The sequence below is a fragment of the Pleuronectes platessa genome, chromosome 22, assembly GCF_947347685.1.
Source record: "Pleuronectes platessa chromosome 22, fPlePla1.1, whole genome shotgun sequence".
NCBI lineage: Eukaryota > Metazoa > Chordata > Actinopteri > Pleuronectiformes > Pleuronectidae > Pleuronectes > Pleuronectes platessa.
This window is the reverse complement of record NC_070647.1, coordinates 18,137,135-18,158,877: the sequence shown is the minus strand read 5'-3', so window position 1 is coordinate 18,158,877 and position 21,743 is coordinate 18,137,135. Positions and strand designations below refer to the sequence as shown.

At 39.5% G+C, this 21,743-nt stretch overlaps 1 protein-coding gene across 1 annotated transcript; it reads left to right on the top strand.

The window, feature by feature from the left end:
• The first annotated feature begins 8,398 nt into the window (after positions 1–8,398).
• Positions 8,399–15,557, top strand: LOC128429218 (23 kDa integral membrane protein). The gene is made up of 9 exons (XM_053415492.1): positions 8,399–9,239; positions 10,595–10,651; positions 11,550–11,669; positions 11,789–11,863; positions 12,098–12,193; positions 13,610–13,732; positions 13,825–13,890; positions 13,937–14,020; positions 14,560–15,557. The coding sequence occupies exons 1-9, from the start codon at positions 9,180–9,182 to the stop codon at positions 14,650–14,652; spliced, it is 774 nt and encodes a 257-aa protein (XP_053271467.1). The 5' UTR covers positions 8,399–9,179; the 3' UTR covers positions 14,653–15,557.
• The last annotated feature ends 6,186 nt before the right edge of the window (positions 15,558–21,743 follow it).

The window sequence follows — 21,743 nt, the reverse complement described above, 5'->3', positions numbered from 1 at the left end:
GTCCTTGTTCCTATTCAAACTTACAGTTTCACTGCTCCCTTCGTGACCTTTGACCTGTGACCTCTGTGTGTGGCAGCCCTGCGGCCCCGTCCTGAAGAGCTACCTGAGCTTCCCCCTGAAACTCAGGATCGGAATCATCTCAGCGTTCGCCACCAATCGCGGTAAAGTACATGATGACAATGTCGAAGTCTAGAAACTTTACCGTGATTTCTTGTCATAAGCTTTGATCCAGGCTGTGAACTTTCTTGTGGACCTGCAGATGGCGGCTATCGCCCTGTGTCTGGCTCTGGGTCTGGAGAAATACTGGAAGACGCCTCCGGTAGAATCCACCGTCGATGACTACAACCGAGTAAAAATACCAACCCAAACCCTCCCTCACCTGACCTCTGACCCCCTGCAGAGAGTCCTGCTGACAACACGGAGCTCACAGAACCCCCCCCCCCCCACACACACACACACACACACACCCCCACACACACGCAGGCTTCATCATCATTGCATCATTCAGACAGGAACAGACCGGGGCCTCTTCAGGGAAGCGTGAGAGGTCGATTGTCCTTTCTCCAGCAGATTGGGCGGAAGTCTCCAATTTGAGATGATTAGTCAGACGCTCGATTTCCCTTCAGCTCCGGAGTCGTCAGCGAGACTCAGGACGATTCTTATCTCGATGTTTGTCGTGATTCTCGTGTGATTCGTGGAGAAAAGACTCCGACAGCAGCTGAGACCAGATCTGTGCTCATAGAGATCAAATCAGGACTTCAGGGAGTGAAATGTTACGTCTGCTGGATGAGAACAACTCTCCATGGATAGAGCTCTCTGCTGTTTAGTGATGTGTGTGTGTTTGTGTGTGTGTGTGTGTGTGTGTGTGTGTGTGTGTGTGTGTGTGTGTGTGTGAGTGTGTATGGTCTTGAGTTGTAGTTTTCTCCTGCAGCCACAGGGAGGCAGTATTGTGATAAACTCTGTCTGCACAGCTTCACGCACCAAAAGCTTCAGAGATAAAACCAAAACCTTGAGGACTGAGTGAGTCACTACACTCAACTCAGCGGGCACTTTATTAGGAACCCCCCCCCCACCCCCCTACCCCCTCCTGTGGGGGAGTCACTGAACTGCTGTAGACAACAACACAATGTAAGTGTGATGGCACTGTGGGTTTTTCACTTATCTATTATCAACAATGTAGTTTGAAAAGTATTTTGTTGTGTCAATAAAAAAAACTTTAAAACACCAAAAGAACCAAAATCCTGTGAGTGTGAATCCAATGAAACAGTGAACAACACATCTGGATGATATTCATTCATTAACACAATTTATACACAGTTGAATAGTTTGTTCCACGTGTTTCATGATGAGCTTCTCCAGAGACTCACAAGATAAAAGCTTCTATTGACTTTTCTCTAATCTCCACTTTGCTCTGAAATATTAATAATTACAGACATGACCTTTAAAACGACCAGAAACACAACGGCAAGATAAAGACACATATATGTATTTAAATTTATAATAGGTAATATATGTATAATATGCAACATCCGTATGAGTATGTGTGCAATATATAGATACGTAATATATGTTGAAAATTGTGTAATCTGGTGAGTTTCAACAAGCAGATTTCCAAACTGACAGGAAGTAACTCCCTGAGGTCCGGGGAGTTTATGTTTCCCAACTTTCCGTAAAGGATATGAGGAACAGGAAGTTGTGTCTCAGGTCCCACCCCGGTTGTTTTAAATAAACCAGCGTGAGATTCAATCACTGACATAAATAAAAGATTCACTTCATTCACATTTACAACAGAGACTCACGATGTGTTCAGGAGCTCCGGTAAAGGAGAAACACAGAATGTGTCAATCAACACGTTTCAGAACAAAACCCCAGTGTAGAGAGTTTTATACAGATTATATATATTAATGATCCTGAGGAGCTGATGTGACAAAGTGTTTGATTACTAATGAAACTTATATTAACACAGACTGATCTATGATAATCACCCTTTAACAGATACAGTAATATTACAACTTTCTTCTCGTAGTATTACAACTTCATTCTTATAGTATTACATCTTTCTTCTCATAGTATTACATCCTTCTTGTCGTAGTAGTACGTATTTCTTCTCATAGTATTACAACTTTCTTCTCGTAGTATTACATCTTTCTTCTCATAGTATTACATCTTTCTTGTCGTAGTATTACAACTTTCTTCTCGTAGTATTTCAACTTCATTCTCATAGTATTACATCTTTCTTCTTATAGTATTACATCTTTCTTGTCGTAGTAGTACGTCTTTCTTCCCGTAGTATTATGTCTTTCTTGTCGTAGTAGTACTTCTTTCTCGTAGTACTGTGTTCTGGGAGACATGTCAGTTCCTGTGGTCGGCCGTTGGCTGCAGGTGCAGCTGAATCTCTATCGAGATGTGAACGTGAGAAAGTTTCTTTTTCTCTTGAACTTTCACTTTCTCCTCGTTTGGTCTCTGGACCATGAAGAAGCATTTGAATAAAATCACAGATTTGTAAAAAGATATGTTTCAGTTATGTTTATTAAGAATAGAACAGAATGTTTACATGTTTAAATACATAAAATAAAATACATTAAATATTAACACAGATATTAACACAGACTGATCTATGATAATCACCCTCTAACAGATACAGTAATATTACAACTTTCTTCTCGTAGTATTACATCTTTCTTCTCATAGTATTACAACTTTCTTCTCGTAGTATTACAACTTCATTCTTATAGTATTCCATCTTTCTTCTCATAATATTACAACTTCCTTCTCATAGTATTACAACTTTCTTTTCGCAGTATTACAACTTTCTTCTCGTAGTATTACAACTTCATTCTTATAGTATTCCATCTTTCTTCTCATAATATTACAACTTCCTTCTCATAGTATTACAACTTTCTTTTCGCAGTATTACAACTTTCTTCTCGTAGTATTACAACTTCACTCTCATAGTATTTCAACTTTCTTCTCGTAGTATTACATCTTTCTTCTCGTAGTATTACAACTTCTTTCTCATAGTATTACAACTTTCTTTTCGCAGTATTACAACTTTCTTCTCGTAGTATTACAACTTCACTCTCATAGTATTTCAACTTTCTTCTCGTAGTATTACATCTTTCTTCTCGTAGTATTACATCTTTCTTCTCATAGTATTACAACTTTCTTCTCGTAGTATTACAACTTCATTCTCATAGTATTACAACTTCATTCTCATAGTATTACATCTTTCTTCTCATAGTATTACAACTTTCTTCTCGTAGTATTACATCTTTCTTCTCATAGTATTACAACTTTCTTCTCGTAGTATTACAACTTCATTCTCATAGTATTACATCTTCCTTCTCATAGTATTACATCTTCCTTCTCATAGTATTACAACTTACAACTGTTTGATCACAGTTTATTAAGAATAGAACAGAATGTTTACACACCACAGACCAGTGTTCAGACTTGTTCTGAATTCGTCATCCAACTGTTTTTTGTGAACGACTCAGTCCTGGGAAAGAAATCTTGCTCCACCTGATTTCTGAGCCACAGGATGAAGATGTGACCGACTGTAGTTTCTGTTCAGGTGAAGAGAGTCTGGTTTTCATTCTGTGAAAATGAAAGTGAGAAACGCAGGAAAGGAAACTTAACGTCTTCATGACCTGAAAACCAAACGGTTGTTTTCTCCTCTGCGTCTCGTTTACTTCACCAGCATTAAAATAAATAAACAGATATGATAAAAAAAATATTTTTAAGCTACTTTATTTTCCCATATGTTTAGAATCAATGAGCCTCTCATATTTTTGTTATATTACGTAAATCATGATGCTTTAATATTATAAATTAACAAATTAGAACCCATCTGATCAGAAATAAAACCTAAAATGACAGAAAACATATTTGACAAACGTTTATTTACTTTAAACTTTGCAGTTTGCTCCACGTCCCGCCTGCTAACATTTCTTCTGTGTCTGAGATCAACATTATATTATATTTACACCTGAAGAAACGATATCTCTGAACTGAGGGAGATTCTAGTTTGATTTGTTATGTTTTGGTTGTTTCCTCTTCTCAAATGTCTGAGACTTGAGGTAATGTCTCCTCACTTCCTGTTAATGTGGTTTGTTTGTTGTGTTACATCACTAAAAGCCTGTTGTGTTGCATATGAGAAGTGTCCCTGAAGAACAGAAATGGTGAGTAAACAACGTCAGTGTGGGTGAAAGTCTGAACGTGATTTTTAGGACGTTAATATTTTAATTTCTTCAGCGTGAGGGAGCGTCTCATTTATTCATCTTCCTCTTTTCTTCTGCTTCCTGTTTTGGACTAATGGTGAAATTAAAATGTGATGGAGAACAGAGGAGCAGAAAACCAATCACAGCTAATGAGATTGTAGCGCTCGGGCATCTGTGGGTCATGGATGATACAACACAGACACACAAACACACAACTAACAACCACAGACTGACGACAAAAAACGACTCCGCACTCGAAACTGAACAACACAATGACTTCTATGATGTCATGGGTCCGTTTCATTTCTAATTTTATAATTTTAATCACTTCCAACGGTTTCTCATGATTTTATTTTTACCTCAGTAAAGGAGGTTTTGTATTCAAGAAATTGTAAACAACTCGGACTTAATATTTAAACATTATTTATGATTTTTAACTCTTAACGAAGCAACGCATCGGGTCTCAGATTTTTCTTCTGCCCACAGGTTACATGTGATTTCAATGGAAATGTTGAATTCTGAAAAGTCGGCTCAGACCACCGGCTCAGACCACCGGCTCCGACGGTTCACCGACATGTTCTTTCCTGTTCTACTTTCACTTACAAGTCGTTTCCTGTTTGGTCTCAGATGAAGTAACTTCTCACCAAACCTCCTCCGATCATCTGAGCCTCTGACAACCGACAGTTATCAGTTTGTGTTTCTGAATTCTGAGCAAATCTATTTACATTGTTTTAAAAACTTGTTTTAAAACACCAACAAATTATAGAATAAGATAAATCTGTGTTTTAATGTAACAGTTGTGACATATTCCGGTTGTGTATTCAAACTATCGACGTCAAACTTTATGCTCCAACTGTCTCTGCTGCTGTGATTATTCTTCTTTTAACAAATTAGAAACAATAAATATCAGTAAGTTATATAATTAAATTAATATGTACATGTACACAGACATGTGTCATTAACTGTGATGGTGCCGACCTGCCCACTTTGTCTGTTTCCTGATATAATGAGTACACAGATACTTCATGTATACAGATACTTCATGTAAACAGATACTTCGTGTATACAGATACTTCATGTATACAGATAATTCATGTATACAGATACTTCATGTGTACAGATAATTCATGTATAAAGATACTTCATGTATACAGATACTCCATGTATACAGATACTTCATGTATAAAGATACTTCATGTATAAAGATACTTCGTTTATACAGACACTTCATGTATAAAGATACTTTGTGTATAAAGATACTTCATGTATACAGATACTTCATGTATACAGATACCTCATGTATACAGATACTTCATGTATAAAGATACTTCATGTATACAGATACTTCATGTATACAGATACTTCATGTATAAAGATACTTCGTGTATACAGATACTTCATGTATACAGATACTTCGTGTATACAGATACTTCATGTGTACAGATACTTCGTGTACACAGATACTTCGTGTATACAGATACTTCATGTGTACAGATACTTCGTGTGCACAGATACTTCGTGTATACAGATACTTCATGTGTACAGATACTTCGTGTACACAGATACTTCGTGTATACAGATACTTCATGTATAAAGATACTTCATGTATACAGATACTTCATGTAAACAGATACTTCGTGTATACAGATAATTCATGTATACAGATACTTCATGTATACAGATACTTCATGTATACAGATACTTCGTGTACACAGATACTTTGTGTATACAGATACTTCGTGTGTACAGATACTTCATGTATACAGATACTTCGTGTACACAGATACTTCATGTATACAGATACTTCATGTATACAGATACTTCATGTATAAAGATACTTCGTGTATACAGTTACTTCAAGTATACAGATACTTCATGTATAAAGATACTTCATGTATAAAGATACTTCATGTATACAGATACTTCGTGTACACAGATACTTCGTGTATACAGATACTTTGTGTGTACAGATACTTCATGTATACAGATACTTCATGTGTACATATACTTCATGTGTACTGGATGTAGATGGAAGCTCTTCACGTTTAGTCTTTTTAACCCGTGTCATGTGACACAGTTGATGACGCTTCCTCTGGAACAAGCTGCTGCTGAAACACTGAGAATAAAGAATTCATTTCAACAGTTGAACTCAAACTTGCCAAGTTGAATTCTGGGTATTTTTAGTTTGTTGAAACAACAGAGTGAAAACCTTTATTTCAGGAGTGAGACGTCTGTCATGTCTGGATATTGAAATCTATCATTGAATCACAAGAGTCAGAAGGAACCGGTTTCTGATCGTGGTGAAAACCTGCTTTTCACTTCCTTTTTAAAACCAGAAACCAACCGACTGTTAAAAACCCAACTACCGGTCGGAGTCGGAGGAGAGAAGCTGAGAGGAAACATCAGAAACAGACCTGGAGCCGAACAAAGGGATGAGGAGGAGGAGGAAGGAAGTTTACATACGACTGAACAAACAAGTGAAATCAGACACAGAAGAAGCAGAAACATCAAATGTGTCGTTTCCCAAACTGTTTTGTTTTCTGCCGTGGGGGGGGGGGGGGTCGGGTTTGAGTCTCCGGGTTAGAACCGAAGAACCAGGCGGAAAGAAACTTGATTAATAATTGAATGAGATTGTGGAGCCGCTGGTTCCCTCCAGTTCCATTCTTCAGATAAACACGTGTTCACTGCGTGAGAACTCTTAATGTCCGACTTCCCTCGTTTGGGTGAAGAATTCCAGCGATGTCAACCCCCCCCCCCCCCCCCCCCCCCGTCCTTGCGGTGGTTCGCTCCGTCCCCGTCATGAAATGAATGTTAGTTTTTTATCTCGTAAACACTTTAACTGCTCGACTCGTAAACACTCGCCGCTCAGAACTTCACATTCCTGAGTCCACTTGCACAACAACCCTGGATCCTGTGGATTCACCGACATGTTTCCAATTAGACTGAGGCTCGGCTTCATCTTCGCTAACGATGCTCAACAAAATATGTCTTATACAGCCAAAAAGGGGCGGAGCTTTCAGGACTTCATCACAACATTATGTGATGTGACGTTATTTGACGTGTTCACTGATTTCTCAAAGAATAATAGTGAATAATAAACGCAGAAGTTCGGAAAAACACTGCGGCTTCGGTTCGCGTGAAAACTCCGGCGCTGCGTTTTCCTCGAACAGAAACTGAGATGTTTTCAGATGTCGACGCCCACAGCCTCCTGCTGATTGGTTCCTCTCGGTCTCTGATTCGTCAGGCTCCTGGAGACGAGTGGAACGTCTTCGTGTGGACGAGATCGTTTCAGTTTGAAAACAGAAACGTAAGATTTGGATTCAGCTTCAGTTGAATCAGTTCATTTTAAATTCAGACGCAGATCTTCTGAGGTTGTTTTTGTGATGGAACGTTTGAGCAGCTTCGATTTGACGTGTTTTGTCGTTTTCATCTTTCGCTCACTCTTGCTCAGAATCCTGTCCCCCCCGCCCCCCCCCTCCCCCAAGCTGTGAGAAACAGACTCACAACCCTCCGACATTTTATCAACAACCCCTCCCCCCCTCCGTGGTCTTTATGAGCAGCTCATTGTTTATCTTTCACTTTTTTTCTTGACCTCCATGTTCCTGGTGCCGCTCGGATCTACAACATAGATCTGCAGCCGTCAGACAGGATGTGAACTTTGTTTTCATGGAAACGGGTGGAGGCTATTTCAATGCGTTTGGGTTTGATCAACTTTTCAGTTTTGGACGTTTCCCTCGTTTCTCTTTTCGTTGATTTAGTCTTTAAAAAAACATTCTACTGTTTTTACACTTCATTCATTTCTCCTGTGCTATTTTACTTTCCCCTGAAGAGCTTTGTTTTCTTTTAAAAGCTTTGAGATATTATCTTCATATAGTTTAGGGTTAGGTTTAGGGTTAGGGTTAGGGTTAGGTTTGGGTTAGGGTTAGGGTTAGGGTTAGGGTTTGGGTTAGGGTTAGGGTTGTTTTTGTGATGGAACGTTTGAGCAGTTTCGATTTGACGTGTTTTGTCGTTTTCATCTTTCGCTCACTCTTGCTCAGAATCCTTCCCCCCCCCCATGCTGTGAGAAACAGACTCACAACCCTCCGACATTTTAACTGGGACCCCTCCCCCCCCCCCCCCCCCCCCTCCGTGGTCTTTATGAGCAGCTCATTGTTTATCTTTCACTTTTTTTCTTGACCTCCATGTTCCTGGTGCCGCTCGGATCTACAACATAGATCTGCAGCCGTCAGACAGGATGTGAACTTTGTTTTCATGGAAACGGGTGGAGGCTATTTCAATGCGTTTGGGTTTTATCAACTTTTCAGTTTTGGACGTTTCCCTCGTTTCTCTTTTCGTTGATTTAGTCTTTAAAAAAACATTTTACTGTTTTTACACTTCATTCATTTCTCCTGTGCTATTTTACTTTCCCCTGAAGAGCTTTGTTTTCTTTTAAAAGCTTTGAGATATTATCTTCATATAGTTTATCATATCACATTTATTATAATGCTAGCACAAGTTTTAATCTGTTATTTTTCTATTTGTGATCTTCAAATAGCTTTTTAACAGTTTCCTTTTGTTTCCCTTTGGTTTTTACGATTTTTAACACGTAAAGAGGCTTATAACTAAGTTTTGAAAGATGCTGCTTGATTAAAGTTTATTATAATTCATCATAAATATTTTAATATCATAAAACATTAATCATTTTATAGGGAAAACCATCAAGCTCCTCCAATCATTTGTTTTTAAACATTAAGTTAGTCCTTGGACTCATTTGTTGTGAAGCTGTTCAAACCTCCAGGTCTAAAATTCAGGTCAGATCAGTTCTGTGTGACGCAGCTCTGTGTTCATCCTGCACACACACATTCTCCCTGGTTGTTTATCTGAGCACACACAGCTGCCCATCATCACACACACTCACTCACACTCACACACACTCACACACACTTCAGCGCCTGAGAGGAAATCTACCAAAAAGTGACGATGGGGAAAATTAACGGATGCCTGAAATGTCTCTTCATCTTCTTCAATGTGTTGTTTGGTGTGAGTAGAAAAACTTTTCATTTCCATTTTTTAAGTTTTTTTTTTCTTTTTTCATTTTAATTAATTCGATGTTGTTAAGAGTTAATTCACATTTATGTATTTGAAATGAAGTATTTAGTGAAGTGAGAATAAGAAGTGAAGAAAACGTGGAGGAAAAAGACAAAAAAGTAATTACCTAATTATATTATTTATTTATTGCTTCGATCTCAGTTTAATTTAAATGTTTAGAAACGAAATTCGATGAAACAGTTTGAATTAAAGACCGAAAACAGTTCATTGCACTTAAATCACTGGAATAAAGATTTACGAACTCAGGAGGAAAAAACGATTTTTTAAAAGTTTTATATTGAATCATAAAAGGTCTAAATTCATTTAAATAAGCTCAAATGTCAAATATGACATGTTTCTATTAAATGAGATGTAAAGTGATCAAATGTGTGTGAAGCATCACGTTTCTCAATAAGCTTTCATTTCTTCAACATGTGGTACATTTGGTTCCAGTTAGAAAGAAAGAACTTGTCTCAGATTTCAATCCGCCCACGAACACGAACCTTCTGTTCACTCGAGTCTCAGGGATGAAGCAAATCAGAAAGCTCCGGAAAGTGAGAGTGAAGAAGCTGCTGCAACAACAAGAGGAGCAGATTCATTCAAACTTTCTCTTTGTCATAATTTAACTTTGAAAGTTAGATTTACTCCGAATAAAGGAATGTTTTTTTTCGTGCCTGTCACGACCTTATGCCCCCCCCCCCCCCCCCCCCCCCACACACACACACACTCCTGATCGAGCTTCCTGCCACTGACTTTTATTTTTTATTTATTCTGTACAGATGTGTTGGATTCAAATAAATTGTGTGGTATGATTCTGAAAATATATTTATATAAATATATAGATCATGTTTCGCACATATTGAAAATGTAAACTTCAAATCATATATTTGAACTCAAACACTTCAGGTGAAAACTTCTCAACGGTTCTGTTTCTAGATCCCTGTCTCCCTCTAGTGGCTGAACATAGGAACAGCAGAAACTCTACCAGGAGAGGAAAAAATTTGTTAAATATAAATATAAATTATATTTGAGTTTTGTGTCAATAATAAGATAACATTTTATAATTTTACGTTAATATAATAAACACTTCAAGCAGTTTATATTTAGTTAAAGATGAGAACACATCAGATCATGTGCATCAGTTTTACAAAAACAACAACAGCTGGAACTTTGACTCTGGAAAAATGTGAAATAAAGTTATATATATATATATATATATATTTGAGATTTTCTACAGCCTCTGTTTATGAAGGTGGCACCTTTCAGCCTCCGTACCCTGAGCTGTTATTAACGTGTTGCCTCCTCAGATCATCGGATGTGTTCTGATCTACGGGACCATAAAGGCCACCGCCTTCAGCCTCCAGGTAACGTTACTGTACATGTTGTGTCCAACTTCTAACGTGTGAGTGACGCCTGTAAAATGTCACGTTAAGTGTTTCACGTCTACGATCAAATTAAACCAGAATCATCTTCTAATCTTTCATATTTCCACCACACACGTGACATTCAGGAAGGTGAAGTCAAAGTGTCTTGAATGCCCCCCCCCCCCCCCCCCCCCCACGTGTTCTCTGTCGCGGTCAGACATGGATTTCCCAAGATCCCTGTAACCGGATGTCTTTTTGGCAGCGAGCAGCAGATTTACTGTAAAAGTGACTCACATGATGAAACCGCAGTCAGATGTGGACACAACTTAGAGGTTTCTGGTGCGTGTGTGTGTGTGTGTGGGGGGGGGGGGGGGGGGGGGGGGCAACTCTTACGCAACCACAGACGACTCAGAGTTGTAATATCCTCCGAGTTTAATTTGAAACGTAAGCATCTGGTTTGCGTTTGAGGAAGAGGAGGCTGGCTGTGTTCGAGTGAATTCGTCTCCTACCTGTTTGTGAACGTGTGGAGCGAGTGGAGGTGAAGATCACGAGCTGCACCAGAACCTCTGAGTTCTGCCACATCTGCTCATAACACAGAACAGATGTGGCTCAGGGACGTTTTCCATTCTCCTTCGACTCTGTGACAGACAAACAGGATGAGTCTCACAATGTTATCGCATCCGAAACTCCACCACCTCTCTCTCCAGTGTTTCTGCTCTTTGCTTTTAATCACATTTACAAACCCCACAGTCACAAACCCCCCCTCCTGGAAACATCACCAGATCTTTGCATCAAGATCCATGGATTTTTGTTGAAATGTTGAAAATGCATGAAAGGTTGATTGTGACCGTGAAGTGATCCAGAGTGTGTTTGTGTTTGCCCGGTCGTGGTGGAGCAGATGTCGGCGTTCGGGGCTCCCAGCCTGGCCTGGCTCTGGGTGTTCGCCATCGGCGTCCTCGGCATCTCCTCCCTGGGAATCTACGCGGCCTGCTCCGAGAAAGCTCTGGCCCTGAAGATAGTACGTAGGATATGATTCAGAACCGATAAGAATCAAAACCTCGTCATGTTATTGGTTTGGCTGGTTGTTGATAATGATATCACACCAACAGGAAGTCCTAATTCTTTGATTTGATTCAGTTTGCAGGCTTCATGGTGGCGGGGATGGTCATCATGATGATCTTTGGCATCATCATCGTTGTCTTCAGGAACCAGGTCAAGTCTGCGTCGAGCTCAAATCTCGATTCTCATTTTGTCTCTGATTCTTCGTGTTTATTATTTAAACTTCTCATCGTCTATTTTCTGCAGCATCTTTCTGTTCCGGACTTATGCCAACGATTATTTTTCATTTTACTGAAGTCGTCTCTTAACATTTTCTCTGAATGTAGGAATAATAAGCTGTTTGTTAACGTTGTTGTAACGTTAACGTTGTTCTCTCGCTCTTTGCAGCTCAGAGATTCATTTGACAAAGCCTCCGCTGAACTGGCCAAACCCTTCATGGCAAACGAGGAAGCAAGAGAAGCTCTCAACCAACTGCAGGGAGCTGTACGTTCTCTGTGTAATCATGAGATGAGATAAGATAGGATGAGATAAGATAAGATAAGATAAGATAAGATAAGATAAGATAAGATAAGATAAGATAAGATAAGATAAGATAAGATAAGATAAGATAGGATAGGATGAGATAATATAATATAACATAACATAACATAACATAACATAACATAAGATAAGATAAGATGAGATAATATAAGATAACATAACATAACATAACATAATATAAGATAAGATAAGATAAGATAGGATGAGATAATATAATATAACATAACATAACATAACATAACATAAGATGAGATAATATAAGATAACATAACATAAGATAATATAAGATAACATAACATAAGATAATATAACATAACATAACATAACATAAGATAAGATCAGATCAGATCAGATAAGATGAGATAAGATAAGATAAGATAAGATAAGATAAGATCAGATAGGATGAGATAATATAAGATAACATAACATAACATAAGATGAGATAATATAAGATAACATAACATAAGATAATATAAGATAGGATGAGATAATATAATATAACATAACATAACATAACATAACATAAGATAAGATGAGATAATATAAGATAACATAACATAACATAAGATAAGATCAGATCAGATGAGATAAGATGAGATAAGATAAGATAAGATAAGATCAGATAAAATAAGATAAGATAGGATGAGATAATATAACATAACATAACATAACATAAGATAAGATCAGATAAGATAAGATAAGATAAGATAAGATAAGATCAGATAAGATAGGATGAGATAAGATAGGATGAGATAATATAATATAACATAACATAACATAACATAACATAAGATAAGATAAGATAAGATAAGATAAGATAAGATAAGATAGGATGAGATAATATAACATAACACAACATAACATAACATAAGATAAGATAAGATAAGATAAGATAAGATAAGATAAGATAGGATGAGATAATATAACATAACACAACATAACATAACATAAGATAAGATAAGATAAGATAAGATAAGATAAGATAAGATAGGATGAGATAAGATAAGATAAATGTACTGTCACGTGTTACAGCCCCAGAGTCAGAATGAGAAACACGTGAATATAGGAAAGTGTCATTTAATTATGAATGTTTAAATACACAGTAGTATATAATATGATATAAATATAATAAGTATAAGAATTTCACAATAAGATGCAAACATATATATCGAATACTACATTATGGTAAATGGTTCTTTATACAGATTAAATACGAGTCAGAAAAACATTTTACATAACGATCTGCACCAGCAGCTTCGTTTGAAGGTCTGAGGTCATTAGTGTTATTATCTCAGTCACTTTATTAATATCTGATCCTGCTGTAACTGGTTCCTGTTTCTGCCTGGTCTGTGGTTTCAGCTCCACTGCTGTGGAGTGGTGAGTCCCAAGGACTGGGCTGATGAAATCCCCTCGTCCTGTGGGTGCAGCAGCTCCGGGTCGGGACCCTATGGTGGACGTGATATCTGCGTAGCCAAACCTCCGGTCAGTTCTGTGAATGTCTTTAACATTTTAACTTGACAGAAGTTCTGTGTGTTTTGTCTCTGACTGAGTTTTGTTTGTTTGTTTCCTTGCAGGGAACCAATGGCCCCCCCCCGGATCTATCAACAGGTATCGATCATCCAGCTCATCTTCTACACTCAGTGATGTTTCCAGATGTTGACGCCTCGTTTGTCTTTTTATTTGCAGACCTGCGGCGACTTCTTCTTCACGATCATTAACATGGTCTGCAACATCGCCATGGGCTTCTTCTTCGGGTTTGCAGTCACCGCAGTAAGATCAGACTCTGCTTCATCACTGTTGTTTTCAGGAAGGAGGTTATGTTTCCACCTCAGGAGGAAGGAGGGCGAGTGGGTGAGGGGAGAACTCATTAAACTCAGGGGGCGGAGCCAGGATCCTGTTGCTCACTTCCTTCCTCAAACTCTGAAGAGGGCGGAGCCGAAAGCCGGCCGAACACAATATACAGTTGATGATGGATTATCAGATTTAGTTTGTTTATTTTCATTGTCGTACAAGTATTTATTTGCGATAACTTCACTAGCTAGGTTAACGTTAAAGTTAAAATACAGTAGGTCAGTTTATTTCTCTGGGTTTTCCTGAACAGGCTGATGTCCCTGGATCAGTCCTCCAGGACAAAACACTGTTCAGAACAGAGCTGTTTTTCTTTTAGCTCCATTCATCTGAACTGAGATCAGACAACTCAACAACTCCTTCAGCCGCTGAACTAACACAACGCAGTAAATTAAAAACAATTTCAAAAGGAAGTTGTGGGTTTGATCCTCGTGTCTGAATCCGACTTCCTGTGTCCCCAGCTGCTCGGCCTGCTGGTGGCGCTCCTGATGATCCGTCAGGTCAAACGTCACGACAGCGCGGACGGTGGGTCGTACGCCATGAAGAGCTACTGACGACCTTTGGCCCCTGCCCTTTGACCTCTGCACTGTAACTGGGGGACTCAGTGATCATTGTGTGTCTTCTCTCACTTTTTTTTTTACAGCGCTTCTGCCTTTTTAAAGATTGTAGGAAAAGAGATGGTTTCTCGAAGGAAGATTTCATCTGGGAGAAAAACTGCTTTTCCAGCTTTTTTATCATAGAAATTTAAAAACATTTATTTTTGTGTGAATTATACAGTATATATGTATATCTTTTGTGTTATTTGATGGTATTTTAATCAAGTCACGTAACAGAGGAGCAGTTTCTAGGCTCAACAATGTTTTATATGACTAAAGGTCTTTTAACCCACGGAGGTTATAAAAATTATTTCTCTAGAAAATGATTGTTTTACATGTTCAAGTTTGAAAAAAGCCCCAAGACGTCGACAGCTGGTTAACGTGGTGACTGCTGTAGGAAATTAGCAGAAATTCACACGTGACTCTCGTATCGCAAACTTATAACTTAGAAAATAACGTCAAATGAAGGTGATTTGTGAAAAATGGCTAACAGGCTAATCGGATAGCTTCCACCATTTTGAAATCTCCCATTGTTAATTTCCTCTAAAAGTCTCTACGGTCAAAATCTCGTGCCGTTGGTCAATAACACATTTCGTACGATAAAAAATTGATGTTTAATCTGTGGATTTACTTTATCTTTGCATCTTTTGAATGGGAATCATACTTTGAAGTTTGATCACCAACGTTTTCCATGTTAGTAACATAAAGTTTATTATTGTGCCTCCAGAAGGAGCCTAGTTTTACATGTTCAGTGTCGATTGTTTTGTAAGAGACTGTTTTTATCTTCTGTCCATGACGAAGTTAAGTTTTATATGAGATTACAGATCATAACTCCCCAATAAAAAATTCAAAGAAAACATTAACGACCATCTTTTTTATTTGTGTTGAATTTATTTAACAGAACATTGAAACAAATCTGTAAACAGGAGAGTTTCTGTTGTGTAGGTTTGTTATTCATTATTACAACCAGATTAGTGGAATCAAATAATCAACCATCAATATGATAATAAAGTTTATGAATACACTTATTGTAATGACAACATAAACCAGCAGATGGCGGTACACACCAGGGAACACACCTGGTGCTGCTCAGAGAGAAATATATCCAAATGTATATATCCAAAGACTTGTGACCGTTATAACTCTAACGTTGTAGAAATATATACATAAAAATAATCATCCTGGTTCATGGACTCGAGAGGAGCAGAGGTCAAGTCCTTCCACTTGTGCACCTGCAGCAGATATATCAGTTTTTAGATGTTTGATCAAATCCAGGATGGAAACTTTATCATCTGTGTATGAACCAGTTTCTTCCTTTAAGAGACATTGTTCAAAAGTCATTTTAATTCTCCATCAACCAGGAGCAAGTTATTCATTTCATCCTTCAGTCAAATCCAGTCCTGACAGATTTCTCCATCGTGGCTGATGAGACGACTGCAGCCGGGATTCGAACCCGTGACGATATGAACATCACAGTTACAGAGAGTGACTCCATGAGGCCTGAGAGCAGGTTGTGACAGGGCAGTGAACACGACCTGCCACAGGCTGAGGAGAACGTTAGAAGACGTGACATCTCCCCAGAGTGAAGCCTAATCACCTGGAGCGCCCCCTGGTGGCCGGCTGCAGAGCAGATCATTAACTCCACCTCTTCAGTGCTCGTGTTTCTGATAAGTTTGGTTTTATTTAGTTATTTGACGCTTTAAAAAACAAGTTAGAGACGTTGTCTTAGTACTGACCTGAGTCCATCACACACACAGACACACACACACACACACACACACACACACACACACACACACACACACAGGCCTTTTAAGCATTCTACATTTCCCCTCTGACATACATAACCTCAATCTGTGTGTGTGTGTGTTTGTCTTTATAAGTGTGTGTGTGTGTGTGTGTGTATGTCTTTGTGTGTGTGTTGTGTTGACCCACATTCCTTTATGACTTCTCTCACATATTGTGAATATACGACATCTCTAATATGTTCTTAATGGCCTTTTTAATGCATTTCGTGTGTGTGTCTGTGTATCTCTGTGTGTGTGTGTGTGTGTGTGTGTGTGTGTGTGTGTGTGTGTGTGTGTGTGTGTGTGTGTGTGTAATACATTTTAAATGGGCGAGCTCCTTCAAACTGCACATCGAACCGTTGACGCTGGAGAGTGAGACTGACCCAGAGAGAGAGAAACGTCCCAGCGTCTATTGACTCCGATGGTTTGAGTTTGTTTTAACACATTTAAAAAAACCATTGTGTAAACTGGGACAGGCCGATGAAGACCAGTGGATTAGTTCAAACGTGTCTTGGTGGGAAACGACCTGATTGATTCAAGTCTTTTAACTGAACTGGTCTAAACCGAGCTGACTCGCTGTGGGACATCATTTCATCTCAACTCTGAGTCGGATATTGATTTGTCTTCGTCCGGATCCACGTCCAACTGTCTCCGTCCTCGCACCGAGTTCTGTCTCCATCTGTTCCAATGTCCTCGTTCACTGCTGCAAACAAACCAGCGAACAAGTGGACAAACATGGCGGAGGAGAGGACGGATCCTTTTTTAAACCATCACTTTAATCTCTGTGGTTTTTTGTGTTTCCCGAGGCGTCTCCCTGTGGAGGTATTTCACGCAATGGGACCAAACCCCAGCGGCAGACCCACAATGCACAGCGGGGATTAAACGTCCCATTTGGCCTGGGAGTGCCTCAGGACCCCCCTCCTCCCAAAGGAGGCGCTGCAGGCGGCGGGGGGGGGGGGGGGGGGGACGAGCCTGCTGCCACCATGTGTGCGACCTGTGCGACCGGATGGATGAGTGTGTAACTGGACCAGATGGATGTGTGGACTCATTGTAACACACTCAGCGCTGACTGTTCACTGGTGTGTTGTGTTTGATTCCTTTAGTGTCTCACTCTCTGACTCGTGGACGAGACGCAGCCCGGAGACATGGCTGCAGCGGGGGGGCGCTGAGGCAATGTTTCTGCTCAGTGGGTCGTCCCCAGTTGTCATGTCTCTCTCACTGTTTCACATTGTTTGCGTTTGCTTTTGATATTTACATTTACACACAGTGTGTAGTGAAGTGGGAACAATCAGCATTTCAAACTGTGAGTGTGTGTTTGAGTTGAACTGCAGCTCGTGAAACGTGAAAATAAAAGATTGAGCAGATTTCACGGTTGAGGAACAAACAGAAGAAATGAAAGGAGGAGGGAACCTGAGGTGAAAGGGAGGAGAGGAGGGAAAGTGTGTGTGTGTGTGTGTGTGTGTGTGTGTGTGTGTGTGTGTGTAATGAGGCCTGACTCAGTTAATACCTCACGGCGAGGTTTTCTTTCCGATGCCAAAACACATGGAAGACGAGGTAATTCTTTTTAAATGGCAGCAGTGAAATAACAACAATTACAGAGATGAATGACTGAGCTGTCAATCAACCAATCACCGGCTTTGTTTACTGTCGGGGCGGGGGGGGGGGGGGGGGGGGTGAGAACGTGTGGTTCTCTTCAGGGTGGCTCTGAATTCAGCCAATGAGAAGCTTGTGAATCATTCATCTTCCTGTGGGAAGTTTTTGTAGGACAAATAGTGACGGTTCAACGTGTGTTTAGTGTGTGTGTGTTTTGTCATGTTTGTGTGTTCCTGTCTTCATCGCACACATAAAGACAGCTAGTTACTTACCCCCCCCCCCTCCATATATAAATCTTTTTTTTCACAGGCGCTTGAGTGAGTGTGTGCTTGTGTCTTACTGTCTATGTGTGTGTCTATGTGTGTCTATGTGTGTGTGTGTCTGTCTATGTGTGTGTGTGTGTGTGTGTGTGTGTGTGTGTTAGCGCTCTATGTTTAACCTGCACTTTCATGACCAGGAGTCCTTGTTACCATGGCAACCCTGGGAGAGGTCAGGATATTGAATCCAGTTTTTCTTTTTCTTTCTGTGGATTTTTATTTTTTCATTTTTTACCGCACAAAAGCAGATTTTGTCAAACACATCACACTGTTGTCATCATTTTCTTTAATAATCTGAGGAATAAGTGGTCTGTTTATGTTTCTATATGAGAAACTACATTAAGACGCGAAGCTGCAAATATAAAAATCTAAAATGATTATTGTGACCATGTGTTATTAACTAATAAAAACCAAACTGATCAGAAACACTGGAACAAACATCAGTGTGATAAGAACGTTCTGAACTGACAGAAACGTCTTTGACAAATATTTATTTAACGTCTACTTTGATTTGTTCCCATCCGCTAACATGGAGGAGGCGGGGTTTATGACCTGTACTGCAGTCAGCCAATGGGGACAAGCGAGACACTGGTTTCACTTTTGGAAGTTGTCATATCGTCCATCTTGATTTAGAGTCAATGTATGGAACTCTATAATTATATATATATATTGTTATGCTGCCCCCAAGTGGCCACAACGACCTTCAGGGTGCTCTCAGCCTGCAGCAGGTTCCCATGTGACCTCGTCCTCATCGTCAATGAACCCGGAGACAAACACTCAGGACGTCCCTCAGATTCTAAACCTGATTCATGTCTTTGTGTTTTCAAGTGACTCTCGAGACGCCGGAGCCTCGTTCATCAAACGGAGCCGCAGGAAACGTTCTGCATCTGTGTGCGACAGCGTCCGACACACAACACAATGAGTATTTATTGCATGTGTGTTTGCACAGTGTTCTCACAGCTGCGCACCATCAGCCGTGATAAATGCCACGCAGCCTCCACAGGCTGTGCTCGTGTATAACTGGGCTCATTTCCATGGAGAACCACTCCACACACTGTGTCCTTTTTAAAAGGTTCCGCTGCCACAGTTGTTCCTGCAGAACGGAGCCAACAAACAAACATTAATAACAATGAGCTGGAAGTTATAATTAATGAAGTTTTCATTTGACACTTTAATTAGTGAAATATCAAACGACTGCAGGAGGGAGGACGTGGAATCTACGATGTGGAAACAGGAAGTGAGGCTTGCTGGCGTCTTTCCTTTGACCTTTTCTTTTGTCACGACTTTTAAATGATTATTTAAACGATCATTATTGATTTCAGACGTTCTAGTTTATATTTGTTGTATTTTTATTTGTGCAGATCTTTGTAACGGCTCTTTTGAAACGTGCGATATGTACAAACTTATAAAAGTCAGTGTTTAACTAATACATATTTGTTTGTTAATTAAGGAAACCTGCCTCTTTCAGAACAGAAAAGAGTTACCACAGTTTGTGTGTGTTTGTGTGTGTGTGTGTGTCTTTGTGTGTTATTAATTAGCCTGTGGGTGAAAGCAGAAGCACCATTTGTCGAAGCCTCGTGAAACAAAAACTGTGATTAATGTCGGAGCGAGACAAAGAGAAACTAACTCCATCTGTCATTGATCCGTCAGAATGAAACCGTCCAATCAGGTGTTATCAGCGCTGATTCATTAACAGACTCACAGAACAAAACCTCGTCGGCTCATTTAAAGCTTCCATCTGCTCCTGTTTGTGAAGAGCGGGGGTCAAACAGGAAACTCACGACCAGCTCTGGTTCTTCTGTTGATGTCCAAATCGGTACTTTTTTAAATGCATGTGTTAAATATGATTAAACATTTTCAGACAAGCACATTTTTAACAGTATCAATGCTTTTGTGTGTTAAATAACCTGGAAAGTGAAACAGCTAAAATGCAGTACGAACAGTTTTTAACGTTGGAGTCCGATATTTGCCTTGGGGTCATCGCCCCCTGGAGGTCACTTTGAGACCTGCACCCTGACTGTCTGGGTCATTGAGATATGGTGAAATGACTTTGAACCCTGAGATCCAAAAAAAACTCTCATCAAAACGTCCAAACAAAAATTTAAAGTCCATCTCATCTGCATAATATTGACGATGTTTTTGTATAATTGCTTCCTAGCATCAATTGGAGCTAATTGTTCTGCACATTACGATATTTTGTATGAAACTACACATTGTTTATCTACAAATTATCTACTGAAACAGAGATATGGAAGAGTTGTGTTGTTGTAGCAGCAGCAGTGATGGATGTAGTGCAGTAGTACTTCTCACAGTATAATTCAGCTGAAGACTCTTTACGTGTAATTTCTCGTTTTTAATGAAATATCAGTGCGACACTAAACTAATATCCCGTCGTCGTCCCCCCCCCCCCCGCTCTCCCTCTCCTCCACCTCCAACTCCTCCAGGCCACCGTCCTCCCTCCATCTGTCTCTCTCCAGCTAAATGCCAGCTGAGATGAATATGTTAATTCAGCTGCTGGCTCGTAGCTCTCGTGATCAATGAGCCTCCGCTGTCGGTTCGGTTCCGGCTCCGCAGGGATCCATCGGGAGCCGGATCGTTAAAACACCACGAGCCAGGTCCGAGCTGCTCGGTTCAAAAGGACTATCGCTCATCGTGTATCGCAGAGGAAACATTATCGTATTTATCTTCCTTTTGAATATCGTTTTTCATGTGTCTTCCCCTCAGACGTCTGAATCGGGCTCAGGCGGAAACAGCCGAGTCAATACGCTGAGGAAGAGGAGAGAGAGAGAGAGAGGGACGAGGCAGAGATGAATATTTTATGTTCCTGTGTCATTTCTACTGAACACGAGTAAAAGTGAGAAAATACTTCAAATAAACAAAGTCACGTTTTCTTCCTTTTTCCACCAGAAGGAAAACTCACAGCTGAACTGAGCCTGAGAAGAATCCACGTTTCTAATAACCACGAGAACCGAATTATGCTTTTTATAGAAACAGCTTCGTTTGAACGAATGTGACGAGTACAAGACAAAATAAAATAAAACACATAACTAATATTTGAGTCTTGGTTTTCCTCAGTGTTCGTTATCTACAAACAGGAAGTGCTAATTCAGCTTATTTAGAATGAAACCTTATTTATTTAAATGTTTTAAATCCAAAAGTTCAAGTTAAAAATCACGTGACTACTTTATTTAATATCTACAATGGACATGTTGAAGAAATAATATTTGAGATTTATTGCTGCAATATAGTTGTAACTTTATCAAAGTAAAGTCTGATTATGTTGTAATTTCACCCAAACTATTCTTCACTTAAGATAAACTTGTATCTTATGATTTTAATTTGAATATTTATT

Coding starts and splice junctions, on each gene's coding strand:
- LOC128429218 (XM_053415492.1), top strand. CDS start 9,180: ATGGGGAAAATTAACGGATGCCTGAAATGTCTCTTCATCTTCTTCAAT. Junction 9,240..10,594: donor TCTTCAATGTGTTGTTTGGT/GTGAGTAGAAAA, acceptor TTGCCTCCTCAG/ATCATCGGATGTGTTCTGAT. Junction 13,733..13,824: donor TCTGCGTAGCCAAACCTCCG/GTCAGTTCTGTG, acceptor GTTTCCTTGCAG/GGAACCAATGGCCCCCCCCC.